The sequence below is a fragment of the Prunus mume genome, linkage group LG8 (assembly GCF_029339155.1).
Source record: "Prunus mume cultivar Tortuosa linkage group LG8, ASM2933915v1, whole genome shotgun sequence".
In the NCBI taxonomy this organism is placed as follows: Eukaryota; Viridiplantae; Streptophyta; class Magnoliopsida; order Rosales; family Rosaceae; genus Prunus; species Prunus mume.
In genome coordinates, this window is record NC_142705.1 from 15,655,695 (window position 1) to 15,668,061 (window position 12,367).

The following is a 12,367-nucleotide window of genomic DNA, read 5'->3' on the forward strand; positions in this document are numbered from 1 at the left end:
CTTTTTATCATTTTCTGAAGACAAAATATATATATATATTATATACACATCCGCCAAAATACAACCACCTATGAGGAAAACCAACAAAAAATAAAAGAAGACAAAATTAATTACAATTAATTATTACTCAGCTAGCACGAACATTTTAATATTTTGGTTTTGTGTGAAGGACTTTTTATCATTTTCTGAAGACAAAATATATATATATATATATATATATATTATATACACATCCGCCAAAATACAACCACCTATGAGGAAAACCAACAAAAAATAAAAGAAGACAAAATTAATTATAATTAATTATTACTCAGCTAGCACGAACACAAAATTAATTATTACTCAGCTAGCATGGGAACATAGCACGTCCTAGGTACATCACCAATCAAAATCCCAAGACCTATGGCGGTGGCTCCCGGCACAAACGCAACGTGCAAATCTAAACACTGTGGGTTCATGATCACGCGTTGCGCCGACCGCCCCCACACACTCCTATACGTCGCCCAAATTGCCATCTGGACACTAAATCTCACACCCCCAAGCTTTCTATCCCTCTTCATCTTCTTCAACATTCCTTGTTTAAGCGCCGGTTGATCCCCATCCCAATTCACCATTCTAAGCCTGAGCCGCACTTGGTTCTTCGTCTTCATAGGCAGACCGAACGGCTCCACCTGCTCGATGGCCAGTGTTCTGTCCTCGTACAGAACAAAGCCTTCGAGCCGGTCGAACCAAATATGAGAGACAAGATTAGGGTTTCCAATTTTCAACTTGACGTCCCATTCGGCCGTCAGGTTTGTTTCGGAGACGTTGAATTTGTGGATGGTTAAGGCGGTAAGTTCGACCACGGGGGCTTGGGGGCCTAAGGTAAGCTCCTTCCGTATTAATGGCAAAAATACAACAATGGCAAGAGCGACAAGGGAGAGAAAAATGACAAGGGTGAATTTGGCAATTGTTGGTACAGAGGAGACCTTGTTATTACACCTTGTAGGAACATGAGATTTTGAATAAGGGTTGTGTGAAACCGGGAGCAATGGAACCTTGGCTGAGCGCTCAGCGTTTGCATGCTTTGAAATCGGAATCTCCATCACCGATGATGTTGAAGCCATGTTGATGCAGCTTTATATAAAGCTGATCAATATTTAGGGTAAATTGGCGGTCGCATGCATACAAGAGGAGAGCTCCTTTTCGCAGTGGGCCACGGCGTCAGGTTTCCCCTGCAAGCGAACCACTATGGCAGAGACGGTTTTAGTCCTTGCATATGTCGCTAGAGCAAGTTCGGAGAGGATGTGCCCAGCTTGGGGTTGGGTCACGGATCTCCAATCCTGCTCAGCTCATGCGTGCATGCGGGCGTACGTTGAGGAGTGCTGGTCTTGGGTTTGCCTGGACCTTGTGCACAAAAACAGCCTGGGAGTTGGATAAGGATCACACATTTGTCTGGTGGAGATTTTTTCCAGCTCCTTTTGGTGACTTTAAGGCCAAAATAAGATTGGATTTAGATTGAAATTTGAATGGCTTTATAAATCTAATTTAGCTGTTTAGGAGAAATATTTTAATGTGATAATCATACCAAAATATTACTCTACCTTTATTACCAAGAAAAAGACCTAGCTTTTAAAAAAGAACTCCACCTCATATGAAGGTACTTCAATCAATACCATTTTCATTATTTACATAAGCTGCCATGTTAAATTATCATTCCAATCCATGAATCAAACCAACTAGCCTTTGGTTTATGGTATTTGTCTCAAAATTGGTTTTGAGGAGGGTATCTATTCAACTCATATGATGATATACACCTTTGATACATTCGATATTTAGTTGTGGCTAGTCTCTGACATGACTTTTTTGTGGGTACATTGATTGCAAGGGCGTTTCTAGCCTATGGCAGGATGGGATCATGCCCGGCCCAAATATTTGTTAAAAAAATATTACCTACACTACATATGTCCAGCCCACTTAAATTAAACCTATACAAACCTTTTTTTTCTTTCTTTTCCTTCTCTCTTCTCTCCCTCTCTTTTTTTTTCGTTCTTTTCCTTCTCTCATCTCTCTCTCTCTTTTTTTTATTCATTCTTTTCCTTCTATCTTCTCTCCTCTCTCTTTCTTTTTTCTTTGTTTTCCTCTCTCTTCTCTCCTCTCTCTTTTTTTGTCTTCCTTTTCAAATTAAATTAAAAATTATGATTATTAATTTTTCTTGTCTTGCACAAACCCCAAGAGAGAAGATCCAGAGAGCCAAACTAAAGTCCCCTATTCTGGAATTAGGAAGCGCGCCATGATGTTGTCATTGTTGTCTTTTTAAAATTAATGTAGTCCCATGTTTTCTCCTTTTTTTAAATGTGAAATATTTTTTTTCCTTTTTTTTTAAAATTTAATTTTACTTTTGGTTTTTATTTTAGTTTTTGTATTTGTAGATATAGATGCATTTAAGGTTCAGGCTCATTACGTCTCTCCTTACTATGTGTATCTTTTTATGTTTATTAATGAAATTCACTCGTACTATAGAGTTTAATATATAAGTTTTGCCCCATCAGCTTTCAAATCCTATAACCGCCACTGATTGATCGTTGAAAAGTACTTTGTAAATATCCTATTTGTCAAATACAAATTCATAACATTAAACCTTTAAAATACGAATTCCGAAATTGAATTAGACTAAGATAATAATAGGTTTAATTAGTCATTCTAATAGACTGGTTGTTACCATTGAATATTCACCAACATAGGGTGCTTATAAGATGTGTGAAGTCCAGGTATTTTGAAGAAATAAAAACAGAGGAAGAAAACAAAAAGAAAGAAGATGAATTTTTTATATATATATGTTTATATGACGAGCTTGGAGCACTAGTCATCTGCATTTGTATTGTTTCCTTTTTTGGGGACTATTTCTTTACAACCGTCTTGTTAATGGTGTCATGTTCGGGCTGCTGACACATATAATTCTCTGCTAAAAACTAGGCCATTTAAATTGGCATGTCTTCCAATTAGGGTTGAAGTAAAAACAATTCCTTTCTTTGTGTGGGTTGGTCTTCCGCTATTCGAAGGGGAAATTTTGGTATTTAAATTAAGTTCACATCAGGGACTCAAGGAAGCTACATCTTTGGCCTTTCCGAAGGATTGGCCATGTTCATAGAGACAAGCATTGTCATATGATCACTTCAATGAAAACATACGACACCTATCCGAAATGCAAAACCAAATGTTACTTACCTTTTTAATTACCTTTTAACCCAAAAGCGACATGCATGCGTATAAAAGCAGTCACTTTACTATTCTTTATTTAGTTGAGGTCTTGAGGATGAACCACTTATTGTTGAGGGTGTTTTTCCACTATCAAGGGCATTTGGTGGCAGCCCTTTTGAGAAAGTAATTAGTTGTGAACCTGACATGGTGGTGGAGATGATACATGATGAATTGGAGTTTCTTGTGTTGGCAATGGCAAGTCGAGCTATGATGATATTTCTTGTGTAGTTGTAAGATTTCATTGATTAAAGAATGCAAGGATGGTAGTGATTGAGATATTGTTATCTTTTATAAACTTTTATATAGATAAGTGAAGCTGAATTTATATAAGTTGGTTGACACTGAAGTGATATGACACGTCTATGCTACAATTGTTGCAAAAAAAAACCTTGCCTTACGCTTATTGAATGGAGGTTCTATTTGAATTTATTATTATTTTTTACGGTGTCTTGCCCTTGAAGGTAAATAATGAAAACAAATTAAAAGTAATTTATTTAAGGCATTGTTACTCTTAAATTTTGAATTTGATTTCGAAACATTTATGTTTTAAAAAAAAAATTCATAAGTTACATACATCGAATAATAAAAAATTGGTATTACAAGTATAATGCACGTAAGATATATATATATATATATATATATATATATATAATCTCTACCTAACCAATGGGTCAAAATAAAGTTTTGAGCGCAGGGTAGGTTGGGTGCCTGCCTAGCCCAAAAAAAGAAAATCTACATATGTTATAAGCCCAGCCCAAAATTAAAAAAATTAAAAGTAAACCCTACACATATGCTAACCATCCAATGTGGTCTCATATATTCTCTTTCCTTCTCTTTTGGCTATGCGACATCAGCATGTTTCTCTCTTTCTTAATTACTCGACATCAGAAGCTTCTTTCTCCCTATACTTTCTATATATCTTTAATTATAGTTTTAATTTAAAATTGAGTATTGTAGGGTTTAATTAGGGATAAAAGATAATTTGCTAATAATATCGATAATGCATTGATAATTGAGGAATTTAAGAGTTGTAAGTCTCGCATGGTTAAATTTTAGATTTAAAATAGTGTTGTTTTATTTTGCATTGCACTTACTTTTGGTTTTAGTTTTTATTTTTGTATTTGTTGAACTTTATTTATGGATAGAGATACATTTGAGGGTAAGGCTACAATTATATCCTTCCTAACTAGGTGTATCTTTTTATGTTTATTAATGAAATTCACTCGTGCCGTCGAGTTTAATATGTAAGTTTTGCTCAACTGACTTTCGAATGTCGAAACCACCCATTAAGAAAACATGCATGAAGAGAAATATAAAATCGTGTTACCTTATTAATATGAAGATATAAATTAGTATACTACATGTTTATATTATTGAGAATCGTTTTCTCCTTTGTTAATTAGGTAAACTACTTCGACACTTCAACCTATTTGGTAAGTATTTAATAATATGTAAAAGCCTTCTACCTAGGTACACAATGGACGTAGACAAATCCTTATCACACGGAACAACAATCTATTAAAAGAACCAAGAAGACCAAGAAAATAATAAGTGAAGCAGAAGAAGACAAAAGAAAAAGGAAAAGGAGAAAAAAAAAAAAAAAAAAAAAAAAAAAGAAAAAGAAAGAAAGAAAGGGATAAGAAAAATAATAAAGATGCCAAACGTACGTATCATGAAAGGTGTCGTTTGCTGTAGTGATATCTTATCGGACTCCTGAAAAAAAATAAAAATTTCTTATCGGACTTACATAGCAAGGCAATGAAAATGATCATCTTGAATTGTAATTAGTATTATAGTAAAATGAGACAATATGCATTACACATAACACATGAAACAAATTTCAGTTCATTCAGTAGTGAGGACACATTTTAGATGTGACAAACAATTTTAGATATGAACAATTTTTTGCAACGTAAAATATAGACCGTTTTAATCGTCGAAATACATTGTTGGATGATCCTAGAAAAATGGGTGCACGTTTCTTACCATGTACTGCTGATGAAGTTTTAGAGTGCCCACTTCAAACACTGTGAAGTTCTAGGAGTGCACATTTTCAGAATCATGTGCAAAGCAAAAAAGAGAGTAATAATAAATGCCCCTATTTGTATGTATAGAGGCCAATGTTATCTGCCGTTACTGCTCATTTTTTTGGTAGTTACACATGATCAAACATAATAGTTTTGAAGTATGAACCTTGGTTTGGTAAAAGTCAATAATTATTTAAGCAAAATGTTAGTTATACATCATACATGGATATGTTGTTCAAGAGTGAAAGGACAAAATCAGTACCTCATATTATCTTTTTTGTATTTTTTTTTTAATTTATGTTGAAAATTTTGTGTTAAGTTTATTATGGGAGAGAAACTCTCATGTAACAGGGATAACACTTTTTGCTATCCCCGACTAATAACATATTGATACGTAGGATAACTTTTTTACGTGTCATTATGTTATTAGCCAGGATAGCAAAATAGTGATATCCCTGTTACAAGTAAGTTTTTTTTTCCTATTATGGATGTTATCTATGTTTTTTTTAATAAAAAATAAACTTCATTAGATAAACTTTAATAGTACAATCAAAGACATTAATAGGACATCGAAAGCCCCAGACAGCAACAAATTAACTTGTTACAAACAAAACTATAGCAATTACAGCAAACAAAAGCAGCACTAAAACTACTAGCTCACATCACCACAATTAACCATAAACCCAAACAAAGCCCACATACAACATATTTGAAACCGTTAAGTAACCCAAGAGTCTAAACGAACCCTACTACTACCGCCTGAAGAAGCGTCGTTGCTGCCACACCTACTACCGCATCCGTAATAGGTCTAGGAAAAACATGATTTTTAGTGATCTACCTGCACATAAAAACGAACAAATAAACGAATACAGCCTTGACAAAGAACAATTGAGATGAATGTTATCTATATTGATTGTTGTGATTCGTCTTTTTAATTTTTAACTTTGAACTGGTTTAAATTTTAAACATTTTCTTCTATGTCATTTGAATGTCAGCATTGAAATTCTTCAAGAATTTTGTTTTGGGGGTTTAGCTTAATCATTATTCACCCAAAAAAATAATAATCCAAACATGCCAAAATAATCATCTAAAAATTCCCAAAATATCATTTCTGAATTACTGCATCGGTACGGAGTTATTATATTCTGAAATTTCAGAATTGAAATTGAAACTCAACATCTGTTCCGAATATTGTTGAATCGAAATTCAAAACACTTAAGAACAAGTGAAAAGTTAAACTAGACCCAAATTGTAACTGAAATCTGAAAACTTAGTACATTTGCAAAACTAAGATAAAAGCATCTTTTATTGTCAAAATTGTTACATAACAATTAACACATGAAAAATACTCAGACTCCATTGATTCCAAATTTATGGATTTAGATGATATTGTAGAAAAATTTGTTTGTATAAACTATTACAATCCATGTATAGAAATATTTGGACAACCGAAAAAAGAAGAAAATAAATGGATTTCAAACCATGCTTTACATCTAGTTTTAGTTATTTATTTATTTATTAAATTATAAACACGGCCTATCAAGATGTAATAAGGGTTTGAATTTGTAACCACTAATTTGCAAGTTAAGACCTTTTTACATTGGGTTAGACCCGTTGGCCCTTACATCTAGTTATTTGAAATATATTCATTGTTTATGTAGCAAATTTAGCATCGTCAAATTTCCTTTTTTTTTTCTCCATCAGAAAAGAAAAAACAAAAATACTCACAGTTCGCCTCAGTGACTCTCAGTTAAAATTTGTAACTGACTGCACAAGTATTTTCCTATTCTTTTCGTTTCCTGCGAACCTTTCAGAGCCCGCTTTGCTTTCATCTCTCTCTCTCCCCACAACTTCATATGAACTTCCAGACGAAGTTGCTTCCTCAACAAGTTTTTAAATATGGAATATTCAGTGTCCTTTGAAATTCCAAAGTGGCCCAACTCAGTTTGTTTTAAAGGCACACCTTCTCTGTTACTCTTACATTTGCCAACAGTTTTCAGATTCTCTGTTTTTCTAGTTTCAATCTTAGTCTCTTCTTTGATCAGTTTCTGTAAGTCCCTCCCTCCTTTCTTTAACTTAACTGCTGGCTTTAACACGCCGTTTTCTTCTTTGCAATGTGGGCACCGATTCGAATTTGTTGTCCTTTATGTTTTAGTTACTCTTTAAACAACTGGGTTTGTTTTTGTATTTGCTTTGGTGAATGATGCAGGGAGAAACTATGGAACCACTTAACAGGGAGATAGATGGAACCCAACAACAATCTGCCGCTCCTCTTCTTGTGGAAGAGGCGACACAAGAGCCTGGTAACTTCTCTAACCTCTGTCTGCCCATGCCTTGACTGCCTTTTATAAGTTATACCTGTAGAATTATTAGTTTACAACACTTACTAATGTTTAAAATCCTTTCCATTTTTGTTCTTATTACAAATTTTTATGGTACATAGATTTCTTTTGTCATTTCTAGTTGCCATGTGTGCAGGGAGTGAGCCTTATGATGATGAACAACCCAGTTATGTCCCAGCTGAGCTTTTCAAACCTTGGTGTTCAAATGATGCTAGTGCATTGTATCATTGCTACTTAATTGAGATGAAGCCGAATTTTTGTTATGATATTCCAGTTAATGATATCGTACTTGGCATGAGGAGCGAACTTGATTGCGATATTGCAACTATGACTTTTGACTTGGAAGTTGGCAGGGGTACTATAACTGTAAACTTTAAAAAGGCCGCAGAGATTCATCTTAGTTCAGAGCAAGTAATGTTTCCTGCATTTTAATATTTGTTTAGTATTATTGTTATATCATACGAAAAATGAAGTAACGGTTTCCCTTGTTTCTGTAATTTTATTTGCCAGGTTCTTCAATGCAGAAGGTTCCAAATCACAATTTTTGGAATTCTACTGGATCACGAATTGCCAAATTTGGGAAAAGTTTTAGAGAGACTTTGTTTGGGACAAAATCTTGGGAATGAATCAATTGATTACCTTTTGCTCCCAGCAGCAAGAATGCACCAGAGACCTTCGATCATTGATTGGGAATGCGTGACGTCTGTTTCATTTCGGTGTGAAGAAAATTCTGAGTATCATGTAGATTGTTCTCCACCCAAAAATTGTTCCGGTGCTCTACATACCAAAAACGGTATGGTTTGTACTTGCAGGATCCAGAATTCCTTGGTCTATACCCCTCATACTGGTCTCCTGTATTGCATCACTGGTTTGTTGGATGACATGAATGGGAACTCACTTCTGCGACCTAAGGGCAGGAGAGCTCGTAGCTACAAGACGTACTATGAAGAAAAGTATATTCTTGTATCATATACCTCTATAATTTGCACGAGTCATCTTTGCATATAGTGATCATGTGTATCCAAAGAAAGGACATCATGAAATATTCAGAGTAGTTTCTGTTTCTATTGGATGAAATGTTGTTTCTTGTGCCATTAGGGCGGTATTTATATACGTGGAGTGTTTTCTCTTGTATATGCAATCCATTTATAAGTAACTTGAATCATTCTCTTATTTCAGGCATGGGATCAAGTTGCGTTTTGATCAGCAGTTATTGCTCAAGGGGAAACAAATTTTCAAAGTACAAAATTATCTTAAGAGTTGCAGACTACACACAGAAAGAGGTCTGATTTTCTAACCTCTTTTAGATAAGGAAGCCTAGTTTCATTTAATTGTTCGGTGTGTTTTCTGCTCATCTTTGCAGTCTTGTCTTTTGAATGAAAATTGTGATCAATTATTCATAACCCATTTCTAACATATCATAATGCGGTTTGGAGATGCATTGCAATTCAGTGGATTAGGTGTGACGAATTTATATGCTGATTTTACAATACTTTCTTTGCAGATTCATGTCATACCTCTGTTGAATTGCCGCCTGAACTTTGCTCTATAGTCATGTCGCCTTTATCAGTCAGCAATTTATATTCATTCTCCTTTGTTCCATCCATCATGCATCGTCTTGAATCTTTACTTCTTGCTGTCAACTTGAAAAGGATGGTTTTGGATCGTTGCACAGAAAATGTTACTATTCCAACCATTAAGGTATGCTACATTTGTTCGCAGGACAAAGTATTATGCTATATTTTTCATCGAGACGGCACATTTCTGTGCCCAGGTGCTTGCTGATATTTGTTTAGTGATTTCCTTTTTTTCTTTTTCCCTATAAGTTGATGAAAATGAATGTCAGGCTAGGTTGTTTTCCATGACACCACTTTGATTTTACTCAGGATGACCCCATCCCTCTGTTTTCTTTATAAAATCCTCTATGTTTTCATGATACAACTTAGATAATTGATTATTGTTAGTGGTAAACGCTTCAATGGAATCATAAAGTGGTTATCCGTTTTATGACAACCTTGTTGTCATAGTATTTAGAGAATGAGTGTGATGAAGCAAGGTTTGAGTAATTCATCTTCTTTTTTATGATGATAAACAAACTTTCATTCAGTGAAAAAAAGAGAGTAAAAAGAACAGAGGACAAGGTGTCCTCTGGCCTATAAGAACTGACGACCAAGTGATTATTTATCTGCGTGTCCTTGATTTTTTGTGGTTCTGAACGTTACATCTGATTTTGTTCTGTATCCAATATCTACCGTAGGTCTTGGAAGCTATTACCACAAAGCATTGCAAAGAGAACTTGCATTTGGAATCCTTAGAGGCTCTTGGAGATTCATTTCTTAAGTATGCTGCAAGTCAGCAGCTTTTTAAAACCTATCAAAATGATGATGAGGGGGATCTTACTGCAAAGAGGGAAAAAATAATTTCCAATGATGCCCTTTGCAAGTTTGGCTGTGACCGCAAACTTCCGGTAGCATTTCTTTATTCTATTTACTTTTTGTGTTTTAGATCTTGTTATCCTCATGAACTGAGAGCTGTGTTCAGATTGTTAACCCGCGTGACTTCTCTATGATTGTTTTTGTATTGTAGGGCTTTATTCGTAACGAGTGTTTTGATCCAAAATCGTGGATTATACCCGGAGATTATTCTGGAGGCTCTTTCTTAAATGAGGAGTTGCCTTTTAATAAAAGGAATATCTACATTAGGGGAAGAAGGAAGGTAAAAAGTAAAAGGGTTGCTGATGTAGTTGAGGCACTAATTGGTGCATTTCTTAGCACAGGTGGTGAAATAGCTGCCATATATTTCATGAATTGGGTTGGTATAAAGGTGGATTTAGTCCATACACCATATGAGAGGCACTTCCAAGTGCAGCCAGAGAAGCTCATTGATGTCAGACATTTAGAATCCCTGCTTAACAACTATTCCTTTCGTCATCCTCATCTTCTACTAGAAGCACTAACCCATGGATCTTACATGCTTCCTCAGATTCCAGGATGTTATGAGGTACATGCAAATGCAATTATGCAATGACCATGAAATTTATTACATGCATGTCTACTTTGTAAAATGTTGTTAACTGTATGGCTCATTCTAACCGATAACTGTTGTTCTTTGCTTGTACGGAAATATAAAACTCGGTTCATTTCACTTCCATGTTTGTTCAATTCTGTCTCTTTGAATTTACTCCTTAAAGCAGCGGTTTAGCGTAAAAAGTTATCAGAAGTGTGTTCTTTGTTGTGCAGCGGCTAGAATTTCTTGGTGATGCAGTGTTGGATTATGCGATCACTGTTTACTTGTACAATAAGTATCCTGGTATGTCACCAGGAGTTTTAACTGACATGAGGTCTGCTTCCGTGAACAACAATTGTTATGCACTATCTGCAGTGAAAGCTCGACTACACGAACACATTCTTGCTTCGGACAATGTCCACAGTAATATTGCCAACACTGTTAACAATTTTGAGAGGTTATCTATGGAATCAACTTTTGGATGGGAATCTGAGACATCTTTCTCCGAGGTTGGTTTTTAATGCTTATCATGCTCATATCATTTCTCTGCTACACTTTTTCCTTCTTTCTCTTGGTTGCTACAAGAATAAAAGTTTCTCCTGGATGAATCAACTTGAATGAACTCAATTTCCTTTAATAAAATCATTTACTAACTCTTTCTGGGAGAGATCCAATTTAACAAAAACAAATCTAAATCATATATTTTGTTAGTAAATAAATCATTTACTAACTCCTCTGCATTTTAACAATTTATGACAGGTACTTGCAGATATTATTGAGTCTCTAGCAGGGGCAATTTTTGTTGATTCTGAATATGATAAGAATGCCGTCTTTCAAAGTATACGTCCTCTTTTAGAGCCGTTGGTTTCTCCAGAAACGATGCCGCTCAATCCTGTAAGAGAGTTCCATGACTATTGCCAAAAAATGCAGTATATTATGAAGAAACCTGTGAAGTCCATCCAAAACGGCGTGGCTACCAGGACAATAGAGGTTGAAGCGAACGGGGTTGTCAAATACAAATATACATCAACAGCTTCTAATAACGATACAGCAAAAAGATTAGCTTGCAAAGAATTTTTGAGGTTGTCGAAAGGAAACTAATCCGAAATGAAACTAGTTTTAATTTAAAGATGTTCCAGCATACATATAGCTTCAAAGACATTATGAATATTTGTGTTGTAGTATTGGGATTTATAATATTCTTGGATAACCATAAGTCTTGTCACATTCAAAGTTATGTAGTTGTCATTCTATTCTACTATCATGTCACACATAGGCATCTTATATATATGTCAGGCAAGCACTCTGACAAGAGAATTCATGTTCTAATGTACTTCACTTTGTGTCTTAGATGAACACACAATTTATAGCCAGTTTTGTTCATAATGCGAAAAAAAAAAAGTTTCGAAAACTAAGATCCAATCTGTAAACTTGGATTGTATTTTTAGGAAAGTGTTTGGGATTAAATCTGTAAACTTGGATTGTATTCTTGGATTGCAAACTTGGATTGTCATTTTTTAAATCAGGCGTTTTCATTTTATTACACACTTTTTTCACACAAGATTCTTCTTTAACTTGGCAATAAAATTTAATTCATATTCTTACTTTTCTAAATAAAAAGATAGAGGTGTAAATCGAAAGTATGATACAAGTTTGGGGTGTAATCAGCTTCAATTAACCCAAGATTCTTCTTTAACTTGGCAATAAAATTTAATTCATATTTTTACTTTTCTAAATAAAAAGATATAGGCG

The 12,367-nt window shown here is 34.7% G+C and overlaps 2 protein-coding genes across 4 annotated transcripts; one reads left to right on the forward strand and one right to left on the reverse strand.

The window, feature by feature from the left end:
- Positions 1-279: 279 nt before the first annotated feature.
- LOC103339247 (uncharacterized) lies at positions 280-1,371 on the reverse strand. The gene has a single exon (XM_008242519.3). It carries the CDS (start codon positions 1,104-1,106, stop codon positions 339-341), a length of 768 nt encoding a protein of 255 aa, XP_008240741.1. The 5' UTR covers positions 1,107-1,371; the 3' UTR covers positions 280-338.
- Positions 1,372-7,183: 5,812 nt separating this feature from the next.
- LOC103339287 (endoribonuclease Dicer homolog 2-like) lies at positions 7,184-11,827 on the forward strand. 3 transcript variants are annotated; one of them, XM_089043602.1, is made up of 10 exons: positions 7,184-7,317; positions 7,477-7,570; positions 7,731-8,020; positions 8,120-8,562; positions 8,789-8,892; positions 9,114-9,310; positions 9,867-10,076; positions 10,196-10,609; positions 10,849-11,124; positions 11,375-11,827. In XM_089043602.1, the coding sequence occupies exons 2-10, from the start codon at positions 7,486-7,488 to the stop codon at positions 11,714-11,716; spliced, it is 2,361 nt and encodes a 786-aa protein (XP_088899728.1). In that variant the 5' UTR covers positions 7,184-7,317; positions 7,477-7,485; the 3' UTR covers positions 11,717-11,827. The 3 variants fall into 3 exon arrangements, with proteins under 3 accessions (XP_088899728.1, XP_088899729.1, XP_008240779.2); XM_089043603.1 differs by having other exon boundaries at positions 7,746-8,020; XM_008242557.2 differs by lacking the exon at positions 7,184-7,317 and having other exon boundaries at positions 7,468-7,570; positions 7,746-8,020.
- Positions 11,828-12,367: the final 540 nt, after the last annotated feature.

Bases quoted from the DNA above. Each gene is read 5' to 3' on its own strand.
- LOC103339287 (XM_008242557.2), top strand. From the start codon at position 7,468: ATGATGCAGGGAGAAACTATGGAACCACTTAACAGGGAGATAGATGGA. The intron at 7,571-7,745 runs GTAACTTCTCTA...CCATGTGTGCAG, and splicing joins AGAGGCGACACAAGAGCCTG to GGAGTGAGCCTTATGATGAT. The intron at 11,125-11,374 runs GTTGGTTTTTAA...AATTTATGACAG, and splicing joins CTGAGACATCTTTCTCCGAG to GTACTTGCAGATATTATTGA.
- LOC103339247 (XM_008242519.3), bottom strand. From the start codon at position 1,106: ATGGCTTCAACATCATCGGTGATGGAGATTCCGATTTCAAAGCATGCA.